At 43.0% G+C, this 17,190-nt stretch overlaps 1 protein-coding gene across 1 annotated transcript in view; it reads right to left on the bottom strand.

Moving 5' to 3' along the window:
* The window catches only part of SBNO2 (strawberry notch homolog 2), a 142,880-nt gene that overhangs the window by 60,974 nt on the left and 64,716 nt on the right, over positions 1-17,190 (bottom strand). The window contains 2 exon segments of the mRNA XM_087952707.1: positions 678-792; positions 794-843. Of these exon segments, the coding sequence (XP_087808833.1) occupies positions 678-792; positions 794-843 (165 nt within the window).

Below are 17,190 nucleotides of genomic sequence, written 5' to 3'. Positions count from 1 at the left end.
AGGGGGAGAGAGGGAGAGAAGGAGAGAAGGAGAGAGAGGGAGAGAGGGAGAGGGAAGGAGAGAGGGGGAGAGAGAGGGAGAGAAGGAGAGAGAAGGAGAGAGAGGGAGAGAGGGAGAGGGAAGGAGAGAGAGGGGAGAGAGAGGGAGAGAAGGAGAGAGAAGGAGAGAGAGGGAGAGAGGGAGAGGGAAGGAGAGAGAGGGGGAGAGAGAGGGAGAAGGGAGAGAGAAGGAGAGAGAGGGAGAGAGGGAGAGGGAAGGAGAGAGAGGGGGAGAGAGAGGGAGAGAAGGAGAGAGAAGGAGAGAGAGGGAGAGAGGGAGAGAGGGAAGGAGAGAGGGGGGAGAGAGAGGGAGAGAGGGGGAGAGAGAAGGAAAAAGGGGGAGAGAGAGGGAGAGGGAAGGAGAGAGAGGAGAGGGAAGGAGAGAGAGGGGAGAGAGGAGGGAGAGAAGGAGAGAGAAGGAGAGAGAGGGAGAGAGGGAGAGGGAAGGAGAGAGGGGGGAGAGAGAGGGAGAGAGGGGGGAGAGAGAAGGAAAAAAGGGGGGAGAGAGAGGGAGAGAGGGAGAGGGAAGGAGAGAGGGGGTGAAAGGGGAGAGAGAGGGGGGAGAGAGAGGGAGGGAGAGGGAGAGAGTGAAGGGGAGAAGGAGAGGAGAGAGAGAGAGAGAGAGAGATCAGGGCTGACCTCCATATGGTTCTGCTGTGGCACGTTGACGTTGACATCCCATATCGTTGGCACCTGGTTGAGGCTGTCAGCAGGCAGGAATTCCTGAGCATCGGCAATGTCCGAGAGGGAGTCAGGGAGAGGAGAAGAGGGAATTGCTGGAGAGTTCATTGAGGTATGCAGAATCCTGGAGGGTTAGTAGAAAAAAAACAACCCAGCATCACCTATCATTCATGACACCAACATGAGGATATTACCCGTGTCCCTGGAACATTTCTGAATCCGAAAGGCAAGTGATGTATATAGGATCTAGAAAACCAGACCTAGCTTGATATTTTTCAATTATGTTACACAACCCTGCTTACACCTATGCTGGCCACAAGGGTAGTTGTACTTCCTTACTCCAGGCTGATCCCTGACATTGCTATTGATTTTTCATTTGTAGTGATTTTATTTATTTGAATATATTAAGCCAGTGGACTCTAATGGATTGCGAGCGCGAAACAAACCACTGACCACATTTACGGTAGTTATGCTCCATTCAGGTTTCCTGGATGAAAGCAAAGCCGCTTGTCTGCAACAGGGGTGTCCAACCTTAGCAACTTTTAAGCCTGGTGGACTTCAACTCCCAGAATTAACATAGCTGGCTGGGGAATTCTGGGAGTTGAAGTTCACAAGCCCTTAAGTTGCCAAAGTTGTATACCCCTGGTTCTACAGTCTATCTGGGGGTTGAATATGCCCACATGCCCACCCACAAAACACACCCCAGATAAGGTAGGCAGAGCAGGAAAGCTGAGTCAGAATGGTGTGAAATCAATAGCTACACAATGTAAGCAAATTAAAGCAGCAATATTAGCTTGAGGGCTTAAATAAATTTAGCTTGAGGGCTTCAGCTCCATTAAGCTTAATGCCAACAAATTAAAGCCACACAATTAGCTTGAGGGCTAACGGTGAATTCTAGAACTAATCTTGTCCCACGTTCAAAGCACATCTCTTAGCACAGAACCATGAGCCATGAGGCAGTTTGGTCTAGTAGTTAAGGCACCAGGCTAGAAAGAGGAGACGGCGAGTTCAAGTCCTGCCTTAGCTATGGAAGCCAGCTGGGTGAGCCTAACCCACCTCACCAGGGTTATTGTTGTGGGGAAAACAGGAAGAGGAAGGTCTGTTGGATACGATTGCTGCCTTGAATTATTTGTAAAAATAATAAGGGCGGGGTACAATAAATAAAAAAATCTACTTAAGTGAAGAAAATGTATACGGTAGAAGGACAGACCGAGCCTCAAGGTGAAGTCAAGAAGAGAGATCAGCCTGGAATCGTTACGTTCTCACAAGTGGTCTAAGACAGGGGTGTCCAACCTTGGCAACTTTAAGACTTGTGGACTTCAACTCCCAGAATTCCTCAGCCAGCAAAGCTGGCTGAGGAATTCTGGGAGTTGAAGTCCACAAGTCTTAAAGTTGCCAAGGTTGGACACCCCTGGTCTAAGAAGTCCAATCTGTCTTGAATTCTGTTACTTTAACTTTTAGCACCAATTTAGTGGACTACAGGTAGTCTTCGACTTACAACAGCTTGCTTAGTGATTGTTCAAAGTTACGATGGCACTGAAAAAAGTTACTTGTGACTGTTTTTTCCACACACTTCGAGACCGTTGTAGCATCCAAGTGGTCACGTGATCAAAATTCAGATGCTTGGCGGCCACTGGCTTGTAGTTATGACGGGTTGCGGTGTCCTGGGCTGATCCCTCTTTGTGACCTTCTGACAAGTAAAGTCAATGGGGGAAGCCAGATTCGCTTAACAACCGTGTCCCTAACTTAATAACTTGCAGGGATTCACTGAAACAGGGCGGCAATAAAGATCGTAAAATGGGCCAAAACTCACTTAAGAAATGACCAGGGAGGTTCTCAGCTCATGGTTGTCCCGAAGGTGCTTTTTCAGGAGGCAAATGGACTTTTGTGTTTTTTCTTTGAAGACATTTCGCTTCTCCAAGAAGCTACTCGGGTGACCCTGAGGACACAGATAAACCTCCAAGTGGCCTCAACAACTCTCTAAAAAGGATGCAAATGACCAGATGTCTTGCAAGGAATATAAACCTTTCTATTCTCCACCATCCAGTCAGAGCTGAAGAAGCTTCTTGGAGGAGAAGCGAAATGTCTTCAAAGAAAAAAACAAAGGAAGTCCTGTTGCCTCCTGAAAAATCCCCTTTGGGACACTTAAGAAATGTTTCACTGAGCCACAGAAAATTTGTGCTCAACTATGGTCGCAAGTCGAGGACTACCTGTAGGTCTCTGCGTACAGGTATGAGCAATAAACATCTTAACTGGAATTTAACACCTGACAAAATGATATATGACACCAGGCCCGGGGTTCACTAGCACTGCCACAGTCAGATTTTCTTAATGCAAAATGAAACAGTTTCTTCATTCTGGAACTGGGATCCTTTCCCAAAACTCTTCACTTGCAGCCACATTTGCTTTGATTGACAACCAGCTCTTGCACAACTGCAATTGACACTTTTTCTGGTTTGGTTCTGCAACCCAACAAGACAGACACAGACTTCAGGGGATAATTAGGGCTGCAGAAAAAGCAATTACTACCAACCTGCCCTCCATCAAGGACCTGTATTCTGCACGAGTCAAAAAGAGGACTGTGAAAATATCTACAGACCCCTCACATCCTGGACATAAACTGTTTCAACTCCTTCCCTCAAAACGACACTATAGAGCCCTGCACACCAGAACAACTAGACACAAGGGGAGTTTTTTTCCCCAAAAGCCATCACTCTGCTAAACAAATAATTCCCTCAACCCTGTTCAACTATTACAAAGTCTTCACTACTATTACTGTTAACCTTCTCATCGTTCCTTATCACCCATCCTCTCCCACTTGTGACTGTATGACTGTAACTTTGTCGCTTGTATCCTTACAATCTATATTGACTCTTTCCTAGTATGATTTGATTGCCTATTTGTATCCTATGACTATTATTAAGTGTTGTACCTCATGATTCAAAGCATTTGCACCAAGACAAATTCCTGGTATGCCTAATCCCACTTGGCCAATAAAGAATTCATTCATTCATTCATTCTTCTCAGCACCAGATAATAGGTAGTCCTCAACTTAAGGCCACTATTGGGTCGTAAGGCGGTTGTTAAGTGAATCGTGCCCAATTTTAAGAATGTTTTTTTTGTGCCAAGGTTGTGAGGTAAATCACTGCAGGGGTTAAGTAAATCATGTGGTCGTTAAGCGAATCAGACTTCCCCTCCATTGACTTTGCTTGTCAGCCGGGAAGAGTGCAGGTGGTAAGACACATGACTCCAGGACACGGCAATCGTGAATACATGCCAGTTGCCACACAGCTATATTTTGATTATACGATTGCAACTTAGAACTATGGAGAAACTTCCTGACAGTGAAAACAATAAATCAGTGGAACAACTTGCCTCTAGAGATTGTGAAAGCTCCAACATTGGAAGTTTTTAAGAAGAGACTGGACGGCCATTTGGGGTTGGACTAGAAGACCTCTAAGATCCCTTCCAACTACTCTATTCCTATTCCTGTTCCTATTCTAATGATGCCATGTCCATGGAGATTCTCAGTCATCCAGGTCACGGTTGTGCCAACGGTGATTTTTCAAAAGGCAACTAGACCCTTTTTATTTAACCTTGGAAAATATTTCGCTTCTCACCCAAGAAGAAGTTAACAAGAACTGTGTAAGAGAATTCCCCGGCAAATCAACGCCAATTAAAATACACTCCTGTGTTATTTTTATAGATTGTGAGAATGAGAAGTGTACGATGCAGTTCTGTCCATTGTCTACCCAAAAGCAAGTTCTCCAAGTGTTCAGTGTTGTTTATTTCTGACCAATTGAATAAAGAACCGCATGACTGAAATTATTTTCTAAAAAGGGAAACTTCGATAACTTCTCGGTTCTGAAGAAGCTTCTTGGATGAGAAGTGAAACGTCTTCCAAACAAGAAAACCCAAAGTCCAGTTGTCTTTTGAAAAAGCACCTTCGGGAGTGCCGCAATGTTCTTACGTGGGAGAACCGGTCATACGTTCACTTTTTTCCAGTTGGGTTTTAATTTCAAACAGTTGCTAAACAAATAAGAAAGAGGAACACACACCCTGGTTCTTTTCAGGATGACATTCCATCGTTACAGCCACCATGGATCTGGGTTAGCTTCAAACCCACTTCCTGGAGCCTTAGCCGCAAATTTCTTTCTTTATTAAATGCTGCCCCTCTCACTCTGCAAAGCAACTCTGGAGACCTCATTCTTATTTTATTAATGATTTATAGAGCTGACCAACTCACAGCAGTCTCTGATAAACTCAAGACACCCCAGTTAAACATTAACTCCCCCAACAAAAACAAACACATCATCAACGGAGCCCCCTCCCCGCACCCAACTGCCTGACCTAGGGCTCTGGGACAGGTAGGTAGGTCTTCAGAGCCTCACAAAGGTTAAATACAATTTTATTACTGGTCTCTCTTTCCAAGTTTAAGGTCTCCAAAGAAAAATTTCCATTCATTTTAGGATGAATAATTAAAAAAAAAAAAACTAAAAAGTGACTAAAAAAGTCTAAAAAGTGACTAAAAAGTCATCATATATTTGTGTGTTTATATATATTCCATCTTTATCATTTTTATACATAACTCAAGGTGGAGAATACACATAATATTCTTTCCTTCTCCTGCTTTGCCCATAACAGCAACCCTGTGAGGTAGGTTGGGCTGAGAGAGAGGGACTGGCCCAAAGTCACCCAGCTGGCTTTCATGCCTAAGGCAGGACTAGAACTCCTTTTCTCCTAGTGATTGGCCCAAAATCTCCCAGCCGGCTTTCATGCCTAAAGTGGGACTAGAACTCACGATCTCCTGGTTTCAAGTCCAGGTGCCTTAAACACTACTAAACCCAACTGGTCTCAGGATCCACAGAAATACAAAAGTTCAGGGAAGAACAGCATATAAATCCTTGTGCTTTTAGGTCGAGATGCTGCCATAAAAGTTTGTTTTGGTCAAAGCAATTATTAAAAGAATCCTGAGGCTGTTTTGGGTTTTGTACCTTTTTGGAAATAACAGGCAATAATTTACATTATACCATTTTGGATGCATTTGTCCTGAATGTATCACTCTTGCATTTGTTGGTAGGTTAATCTTTTAATTTGCGGGTCTTTTGACAAAATAATATTTGGCACGCACTATTCCGTAAGGCCAGATTGTTCAAATTTCCTCTTATTTTGGCTAAGAGAGAAATTTGGGGCTGGAGTGCCAAGAAATGGCAATTTGCAGGACAACTGTCTGTAATAGATTATACAAAAATGTATTATCCCCACCAAGCAAGGGTTTGTTATGTCAATGATAAGAAGTAGACACCCATGTGGAGAAATGAAACAATTTCTGAATGTAGATGGAATTTCCTGTCATTGGGTTGCCCAACCCTTTTCCATATAAATCTGCTAATGAAAGGAAGGAAAATACAGGTAGTCCTTGACTTACAACCGTTCGTTTAGCAACCAAAATTACAATGGCACTGAAAAAAGTGACTTATGACCAGTCCTCACACTACAACAATTACCGCATCCCTATGATCAAACTTTGAACGCATATACTTATAATACATAAATATTACATATATTACATACAAGTAAATATATATAGGAGCCATGATGGTGCCGTGGTTAGAATGCAATATTGCAGGCAAACTCTGCTGACTGCCAGCAATTCGATCCTCACCGGTTCAAGAATGACTCAGTCTTCCACCTCTCCGAGATTGGTAAAATGAGGAACCAGGTTGTTGGGAGCAATAGGCTGACTTTGTAAACCACTTAGAGAAGGCTGTAAAGTACTGTGAAGCGGTATATAAGTCTACGTGCTATTGCTATCATATTTCTTTCTTTCTTTCTTTCCTTCTTTCCTTCCTTCCTTCCTTCCTTCCTTCCTTCCAGTCTATCTACAATCTCTTTCTCTTTCTGTCTCTCTCTCAAGAGCCCTGGTAGCACAGTGGTTAGAATGCAGCTAACTGCTCACTGGAAGAAGTTCGATTCTGACCAGCGGAAGGTTGACTCAGCCTTCCATCCTTCCGAGGTCGGTAAAATGAAGAACCAGGTTGTCGGGAGCAATAGACTGACTTTGTAAACCGCTCAGAGAGGGTTGTAAAGCACTGTGAAGCGGGTATATAAAGTCTAAGTGCTATTGGTATTGCTATCATCTACCTATCTACCTATCTATCTATCTATCTATCTATCTATCTATTATCTATCTATCTATCTATCTATCTATCTATCATCTATCTATCTATCTATCTATCTATCTATCTATCTATCTATCTATCTATCTATCTATCTATCTATCTATCTATCTATCTATCATCTATCTATCTATCTATCTATCTATCTATCTATCTATCTATCTATCTATCTATATCTATCTACCTACCTACCTACCTATCATCTATCTATCTATCTATCTATCTATCTATCTATCTATCTATCTATCTATCATCTATCTATCTATCTTCAGGTCTCTCTCTCTCTCTCCCTCTCTCTCTCTCGCCCTGGTAGCGCAGTAGTTAGAATGCAGCTAACTCTGCTCACTGGAAGGAGTTCGATACTGACTGGCTGACGGCTGACTCAGCCTTCCATCCTTCCGAGGTCGGTAAAATGAAGAACCAGGTTGTTGGGAGCAATAGACTGACTTTGTAAACCGCTCAGAGAGGGCTGTAAAGCACTGTGAAGCGGGTATATAAAGTCTAAGTGCTATTGGTATTGCTATCATCTACCTATCTACCTCTCTACCTCTCTCTCTCTCTCTCTCTCTCTCTCTCTCCCTGGTAGCGCAGTAGTTAGAATGCAGCTAACTCTGCTCACTGGAAGGAGTTCGATACTGACTGGCTGACGGCTGACTCAGCCTTCCATCCTTCCGAGGTTGGTGAAATAAGGATCCAAATTGTTGCGGACAAGATGCTGACTTTGTAAACCACTCAGAGAGGGCTGTAAAGCACTGTGGAGCAGTATATAAGTCTAAGTGCTGCTGCTATTGCATATATTTATAATGATTGCAGTGTCGCAGGGTCATGTGATCAATGTTTGTGGCTTTCCCAGCTGGTTTCCAACAAGCAAAGACAATGGGAAGAAAAGCCAGATGCATTGAATGACAACATCATTTACTTAACAACTGCAGCAATTTGGCAAAATGATCATAAAAATCTGGTGTGAATCACTTGATAACATCTTGCTTAGGAATGGAAATTCAGCTCCCAATTGTAGTTCTATGTTGAGGACTAGCTGTTGTGTTCTTCGTAAACTTGCCAATCCTCTCTATTGTCATGCCAAACAATCTGTGACGATGCTTACAATATAGACAGTCCCCTACTTATGACCTTAACTGAGGCCAAAATTTCTGTTGCTAAGTGAGACGTTTGTTAAGTGAATTTTGCTCCATTTTTACAACTTTTCTTGACACAGTCGTTAAGTGAAGGATTGCAGTTGTGGAGTTAGTAACTTGGTTGTTAAGTGAATCTGGCTTCCCCATTGACTTTGCTCGTCAGAAGAGCGCAAAATGTGATCACATGATCCCGGAACCCTGCAACCGTCATAAATATGAGCCAGGGGTCCTTGGTGCAAACTCAGGGAGCACCAAGGACCCCTCATTTCAACCCTGAGCTACCAATATTTATTGGTACCAAATATGAGTCAGTTGACAAGTATCTGACTTTTGACCACGTGATCATGGGGGGGGGGGTGCTACGTCCGTCGTGTGAAAAATGGTCACTTTTTAAGGAGCTGCTATACCTTCCAGCAGTCATTAAACAAACTGTTGTAAATACAGGTACTCCTCGACTTACAACAGTTCATTTAGTACTGTTCAAAGTTACAATTGCACTGACAAAAGTGACTTATGACCGTTTTTCACACTTACGCCAGTTGCAACATCCCCATGGTCATGTAATCAAAATTCAGACATAGGAATAATGTTTAGGAAATATAGAGAAAGTAGGAGAACAACGAAAGGTACAGGTAGTTATCCTTACTGGACATTAAACTGAACACACTCAGTTCCTGCAGTTCATCGCTAACAAAGCTACAGTAAACTGTAAACAGTGCGTGAGATCAAGCAGTAAAAGTTATTGATCATTCCACAGATAAGAAAACCCAAATTTCGGATGTGACACAAAGCTGAATTCCACATCCGATTTAGTTTTTTATGGGGTTATTCTTGAGGTGGAAACATAGTCCCAGAATTTATTTATTTATTAAATTTATTTGCTTGCCATTTTGCTCTCCTGCGGCTGTGGGCGGCTTACAATAAATTGATATTGTAAAAGAATTAAAACTGTAAGATAGTAAATACACATTAAAATTAACAAAGAAGTAGTGAATATACTGGAGGGAGGGATATACAATAGAGAGGAGGTGGGATTTTCTAATCCACTGACGACCAATCCCAAGATGACCTACGTCTCCGTCTGGGCTTCAGGCCAATCAAAAGAGCCAGGTTCTAAGGCCTTTATGGAAGGGCAAAAGGATGGGACGTTTCATTATTTGTTTTTAGTTTAATTTAATTTATTGAGTTAGGATTAATTTAATTAGCGATTCTTCCAAAGAAGTAATGAGAGAATTATTCTGCTGGAAAGCAAGGAAAACCCTTTAAAAAAAAAAACACCTATACAATGCCAACTTGGTATATTTTGAAAGAATTTATCATTCAGTGAAAGTAGGATTATTAATATACTTTAGTGATGTACGCTGTCCTGGGTTGTGTGCTGAATATGTGACTAAATAAATTGAAAAGTTAATAAATAAATAAATAAATAAATAAATACTACATTTACAAATAAATACTGTAATAAATAAATGCTGTATTCCCTCTCTTGATAAGGATCCTTACAACCATTGCAGCATCCCCATGGTCACATGGTCAAATTTCGGATGCTCGGCAACTGATTCGTGTTTCTATGGACGGTCGCAGTGTCCCTGGGGTCATATGATCCCCTTTTGCAACCTTCCGGCCAGCAAAATCAATGAGGAAACCAGATTCACTCCACAATCGCGTTACCCATTTAACAACTGCAGTGATTCACTTAACAACTGTGGCAAGAAAGGTCATAAAATAGGGCAAAATTCACTTAACCAATGTCTCACTTGGCTACGGACGTTTTGCGCTCACTTATGGTTGTGAGCCGAGGACTACCTGTCATAAGGGCGGAAGGAAGGAAGGGCGGAAGGAAGGAAGGAAGGGCGGAAGGAAGGGCGGAAGGAAGGAAGGAAGGAAGGAAGGAAGGAAGGAAGGACTGTCATAAGGGTGGAATCAATCAATCAATCAATCAATCCCGTTGTTTGACGCTAGTAATGTAGAGAGTCTTACAAATACTCCATTGCATGTAATCTGGGAGCTGTGAGGAATCCTCATCAAAAGCATCCTAAGAATAAATCAAGATGGAATTCACCCTTCTTGGCACTGTTCTCCAAGAATATATTGGTTGCTAGTCACAGCAAGAACACCATGATCGGATGCCCCAGGTTGAAAAAAACAGAACTAGAAGGAAAATTCAGGAAAGGGAGCACTTTGGGGGAAGTGGGGGAAAAGGAGCAGAGTTTTAAATCCTTCCTTGAAAAATGCTGACTGGCTGCTTCCCACGCCGGAAAACTTCCTATTTCCCCCCATCCCAGACAGACTGCAGCCTGAGGAAGCTTGAAGAAACACTGTACAAGGCGCTTGGTGCGGGCACACCAGGTTGATTGGGTAAAAATTCATATGAAACTGCAGAGATGCTGGCTGCCGAAATCGGTGAGCAATTTGGAGACAGGTTGAGGTGAGAAAAGGCACATTTCCATCTCTACTGCCAAGTCCTTTTCGGCCGAGCCAAAGGATTGAAATAATTTCGTATTAGGAGATCTTAGCTAAAGACATTCTTTCCGATGCAAGCTGCTATTTCGCAGAGATCGCAGCCTGCACCTGTTCCAAGGGATTTAAGGAAGATGCAGGGGTGGAGAGAGCAACATTTAATAGCAAACTACTACTGCCGCGGCTGAACTCTGTTTCCAACTGCGTGCTAGAAACAACACTTGTGTGCTGCTCGTGGCCAGAGAGAAGCTTCAAGCGGCTATTAAAGATAATCACCGTTATCCTGTTAATTATGCAAACCTCCAAGGAACAAGAAATAAAGAATGCCTTTTGATCGCGCCTTTTCTCCTCCTTCAGATCTAAGCAATTTAAGCCTTGCATCATTTTTACATAAATTAAATCAAAGTCAGCCTAAATTAAGAGAAGCGGCTTCTCTGCTGAGTTTTCTTTTGAATCTGCTTTCTCTAAAACCAGCTTTAACGCTTCTAACTGGAAGTTAGTTTACTTTAGTGTCATTGCACCTTCTATAATGAAATCAAACACCATTTTCAGTGCACATCATGACCATATAAAATAAACACAAACACACATCCTTCACTCATTGAATTGAAAACCCCTGGTATTGCATTAATACTGTAGAATTCAACAGAGCTACTGCCCTGAGATAGTAGTTGTTTTTCAGCCTATTTGTCCTTGTTTTTATTATTCTGTACAGAATAATTCATCAGTTAATTCATCGGCTTTTGTTTTTATGCTGTTTATTTTTTAACAAAGAGTGTTAACTTTTTAGTTAGTTAACAAGTTATTAACAACACTTTCCAAGGGATGCTTTAACTTAGAGGTTCTTAACTTTTTCTTCATCACGGACCCCCATTAAATACCTTTTGTGGCCATGGACTATGGTCACGGACCCCCAAGGCTTAACTCAAGATTTAAAGCACCAGAATTAATGAACAATTCGCAGACACCCTGTGACATTACACCCCCCTCCCAGATATCAGCAGACCCCCAGGTTGAAAACCACCGCTTTCACTAGTATTTCGAGATCAAAATCCTTCTGCCCAATTTTTATAGTTCTCATCCTTTTTATCCAATGCATGCAGCAAGAGATCCTGTTTTACTCTCACAACAATCTTGTAAGGTGGACCAGGCTAAGAGGTAGGGATGCGACTGGGATAAAACAAGGATTGGCATCTGTTTTTTTTTTATGACACCCAATTGTATGTTATTTCACCAGGTTCTGCATTATTATTTGAATCAGAGTTTCGGTACGAATATATCTGAAATGGTGCTCTAGATACAAGCACACCCCACTAATTTACAGCAGCAACAAAGGGAAATAAAAGGGGAATAATGTACTGGCATCACACGTTTCGTTCCCTGATGACATGCAAAGAGAAAATAAAAATACTCTAATGTAACAATGCTTAGCAACTGATTTGAATATATACCGATTTTATATAGGCGAAAGTTTTTAAGAAAGGCAAACTGAAGTCGAAGGTATTTTTGCAACCTTTCTCATTTCAAATCATTCCAATTCCTTCCTCCATCCCATCACACATGGAAGAACTTTTGAAGAGCCCCTGAAATTTTGGGGAGAAGACCACCTTATCTAAAGCCATGGGAATCAGAGAAGCAAACAATCAGCGCACACAGCTTTTGTGCCCTTTTTTTTTCTGATGCAGAGTTTCATTTAATCCTAGCTCCAGGGGAAAAAAAATATTTCAGAAAACAAACCAAGCTTGCTGGTTTCCTGGCCAATTTTTTTTAGAACCAACAAAAAAAAAAAGGCCATGTTCTTCTCCAAGACTTCTTCACCAGATAAAACCAATGGATAAAAAACCCCTTGGCAGAAAACGCTCCCTGTTTTTTTTTTTTTTTTCCCCCTTCCAACATTTTGAGCAGTTGATGCTTCTCCTGTATCCTGCAAAGCACCGGAGACTCTTGGCCGTGCCAAGGCAGAGCCCGACCTGCCATTTCTCAAAGAAACAAAAGCGAATGGCGAAAATTCAGAGCTTCCCCACCTGCTCACCACCACCTGCCTTTCCCCTCCAACCTACCCCCCTCTTCTAAAGAAAAGACAAAACAGCCACATCCATCCTTCTTCCTTCAACAGGGAGGGGGGGCTTGGGGGAAAAAAAAATTACCTTGAAGAGCGAAGCGTACTTCAGCCAAAACTGCACCTGGGACATGTTAATCCAGCATGCAGTGAAAACAGGCGCAGGCTGGACTCCGGCAAAGTGGCTAAGCGGATGTTTCCTACCGTGAAGGTTGGCAAAGCTAAACTCATGACAGCTCGCGTGTCAGGGTCCAGCCCAAAAGAGCCACGGAGCCTGAAAAGCTGGCATGAACTTCGAAAGAGAGAAGACACACCAAGAAGGGCTCTTAAGGGGGACGGACGGACGGAGAAGGAGATGGTGGTAGTGAGAGGAAGAGGAGGAGGAGGAGGAGGGGAAGATTCCAATTTCAAGCCAGGTTGGAAGAAAGCCGGTTCTTCTCTCCCCACCAGCTCGCCACCACTTAAAAGATAGTGAGAGAGAGAGAGAGAGAGAGAAAAAAGAAGAAGCAAATTCTCTGCTGGTAGTGATTGGTTTAGTCATCAAGGGGATGGGCGCTTTCTTCCTCTAAGCCCTGCCCGCCTGATTTTCAGGAAATAAAGCTTGCTTGGTAAGTCAGTGAAATTACTGGCAATGAGCACAGAATTACTGTACTGCTGTGTAATTTAAACCACAGAGCCACTGTAAACACGGCAGATATGCACCCAAGGGCTGGAGTTAAATAAAAAAATAAAAAGAGAGGCGGGGAGCAGAAAGTTTGTCCCCTTCTCCAGCTTCAATCTCAGCTGCTCTCTTTTCTCTCTCCCTCCGCCATAAGACTCTGGAGTTCTTGGCTTCCTAAAGTTCAGGGGTTTTCCCCCCTCCCTCCTTTATTTGGTTCAGACATTCCCACCACCACCACCCCGGCAAAATAGCACTAAAGGTTAAAATTAGAAGGGTCACGAGACTTGCCGAAAAGCTGACCGAAAGAGAAACCAGCCCTAAAAACAAAACAAAAAACACCACGAGGTGCAGAATTCAAAACTGGGACCGAAGGGAGCTAAGCTTCATGCCCTGACCTGAACTAACCTGAGGTTGAGTCCTCGGTGAACCTAAAGCAGAACAAAGGAACTTAAAAGGGGGGAAAGAGTGATGAATGGTTCCAATAACTGCAGAAGAGAAATGATGATAAGCATCGTTTGCATGAACCATGAACGTGTACAAACAAAATAGCTCTGCCTTGGCAACTGGGGACTTCACTTCCTAGAATTCCCCAGCCAGACAGGCTGACTAGGGAATCCTGGGAGTTGAAGTTCCACCAGGTCTTGAAATTGCAAAGGTTGAATCCTTGTGCTCTAACAGCATTGGGACAATGCTTTTTATTTTTTATTTTTATAAGATATAAGTCAGGTTTATTTAGACTTCTAGCGAACCAGAAGTTTTTTAAGCTCGGGCCCCAGCGTTGAATAAGGATCTCACCACCACCTTGGGAATAACTCCAGAGACCTACAATTCTGATTTTTAATCAGACAAAAGAAGAAAATGGAGTATGTCACCATAGGGACTGCAGGTAGGTCCTTGACTTGACGACCAACAATTGAGCCCAAAATTTCTGTGGGTCGGTGCAGTGTTTGTTAAATGAGGTTTGCCCTATGTTACGACCTTTCTTGCCACCATTGTTAAGTGAATCATGGCGGATGTTAAGTTAGTCATGAGGTTGTTAAGTAAATCAGTGGCTTCCCCACTGATTTTGCTCATCAGAAGCTCACATTGCAACCGTCATAAATACGAGTCAGTTGTCAAACATCCAAATTTTGATCATCGTAAGTCTGAACGACATGAGCTGTTGTTCAGTCGAGGAGTACCTGCATATTTTCCTTGGAATTTCATTTAAACAATGCAGGAAAGGAATTTAAATAACCCATTTTCCCTGGGGCCCTATTGCTTTGGGGGGGCGTGTATAGCCGGACATTGCGTAACCTTGGCATGAGATCAACTTCCCTCGTAAAAAAAGGAGCTTGAAAAAGCAGGATTACCTCTGCTGTGCTTCAATTGAAAAGCCATCGGCTATAATCAAAGAGTAGATTTTAAAAAAAAAGCTTTTACAAAAATATTAGGATCTTTACAAAGGGCTGTCTTGGGTTCCTTGCACTTTGGATGCCAAACCATCAATCTCTTTGCAATACACTTTCAAGCTGGGCTAGAAAAATCCCTGCTCGGATAAATTGTTAGATTCGGTATAAGCGCCTCTGTTTGGAGGGGTGCAAAATACAGACATCTTGCATTCGATTTCGGATTTATTGCCAATTATAAACAGGGAGTTACCTCAATGTGGTGTCCCTCTAGGTTTCCTAGAATCACAGGAGGAACCTAGATAGGGGTGGGCTTCAAATTTTTTTTAGCAAGGGGCTCTCTCTGCCCTAATGACTGGATGGGTGGGCATGGCTGGGTGGTCATGGGACTGGGTGGGTGTGGCCAACTCGACGTGGCTTCTGTGCCGTAATTACCTAAAAAAAGATATATACCAAAAAGTTGTTTATCATTTTGTGCATTTAATACTTAAATAAAAGGCTGGGTGAACAGGCTTAATAGCAATGACTGTGTCTTGGAGTCTCAGTACAGTTTCTGGTGATTCTTATTCTCATGATTTTTCTCATGATTCTTATTATTTGGGAATTAATCCCCTCGGAGGCTAGTGGCTATGTTATCTGATTTGCTCAATGGCTTTCCCTTGCAAGCTGCTGAGTGGATTGTTTATCTACTTTGCCACACTTTTATGAGGTGTGAAATGCTCTTGGCTGAATGCCCAGAAGTTCAATTAAGCCTATTAAGAGCTTTTCCTTGCTGCTTGTCTTTCTGAGGTTATTGGGGGCTCTCCGATCCACGCAGAATCTTAGCTAGGGGATCTCCTGAGCCCCTGCAAGCCCCCAGCAGCCCAACCCTGGACCTAAGAGGTTATCAAGTTCAACCCCCCCATAGCAGGGGTGTCAAACTGAATTTCTTTGAGGGCTGGATCAGCATTCTAGTTTTCCTCTGCGGGCCGACTGAGTGGGTGGGAAGGAGATGGATGGACACTTCCTGCAGCATTTTGCTGGCCAAAACAGGGCACCGGGGTGTGTGTTTTTGCTAGCAGAGCCACCACAGGCTCCTTTGCTATTTCCAGGCCAGCCTCGCGGGCCAGGTTTTAGCACCTCATGGGCCAGATACAGCCCACGGGCCTTGAGTTTGACACCCTTGCTCGATAGTAAGCTTCTCAACCATAGCAGCTTGAAGACGGGAGGACTTCAACTCCCAGAATTGTCCCACCAGCACGCTAACAGGGGAATTCTGGGAATCGAAGTCTACCCATCTTCAAATTGCCAAGATTGGGAAATACTGCCCTACACCAACCTCAAACAGATTACGATCCAGGCGTCTCTTTGAAAAGCTCCAGTAAAGGGGAAGAAACCATTCCAAGCAGTTAACATGTTCCCCTAGTAAACAGCTCTTCCTGTCAAGTTCCTCCTAATGTCTAACCCAGTGCTTCTTTTTTAACCTTAGCAACTTTTAAGATACGTACACTTCCTTTCCCAGAATTCCCTGTAACTCAGCAAACTTTTCCCCATCTGAATTAAAGCGCAAAGGGGAATTAGAGGTAACCCAGAAAAGTTAGAATGAAGTTAGAATAAAGTTCCTAACTTTTACAGGTTCGAAGACCGATTCACGCTCGGCTTGCCAGTTCCGGCAAGTTTTGGTGTGGAGTTGACGTCTCACACCTGGGGGAGAGCAAATATGGAAGCTCGTTTTGCTGGTTGGGAAGGGAAGAAGTGGCAGCACCACAGGTGGAAATGGGTGCATGTTTTTATTATTTTAGATGGAGTTCAGGGGAAAACAGGTAGTCCTCAATGTACGACACTCCCCCCCCCCCAAATTGAGCCCCGAATTTACGCTGCTAAGGGAGAAATTTGTTAAGTGACTTCTTTCCCCATTTTACAACCCTTCTTGCCACATTCGTTAAGTGAATCACTGAAGGTGTTAAATTAGTAACACCAGTTGTTATGCGAATCCAGCTTCCCCGTTGATTTTGTTTGTCAGATGGTCGCAAAAGGGGATCTGCCTGACCCCAGGACTCGGGAACCGTCATAAATATGAAACAGTTGCCAAGCATCTGAAATTTGATCCCACGATCACAGAGATGCTGCAAAGGTTGTAAGTGTGAAAACAGACATAAGTCACTTTTTGCACTGCTATTCTTAACTTTGAACGGTCACTAAACGAATTGTTGTAAGCCAAGGACTACCTGTACTTCCTCCTGATAGGTACAATTGGACAATAACACTACATGTTGTAATCCACAATTTACAACATTTAGTGACCGTTCAAAGTTACAACGGCACTGAAAAAAAGGGACTTAGGAGCCTTTTTTCACATTTATGATCACTGCAGCATCCCCCTAATCACTTGATCAAAATTCAGACAATTGGCCACTGACTCATATTTATGACGGTTGTGGTCTCCCGGGGTCATGTGATCCCCTTTTGAGACTTCCTGACGAGCAAAGTCAATGGGCAAGCCAGAGTCACTTAACAGCCATGTTACTATCTTAAAAACTGCAGGAATTCACTTAACGACTATGGCAAGAAAGGTTGTAAAATGGGCCAAAGCTGAATAGAATAGAATA

Source organism: Notechis scutatus, chromosome 1 (genome assembly GCF_049901735.1).
Source record: "Notechis scutatus isolate UNSWTSFEM ecotype Mainland chromosome 1, rNotScu1.2, whole genome shotgun sequence".
NCBI classification, from domain to species: domain Eukaryota; kingdom Metazoa; phylum Chordata; class Lepidosauria; order Squamata; family Elapidae; genus Notechis; species Notechis scutatus.
This window is presented reverse-complemented; position numbering and strand designations above follow the sequence as displayed.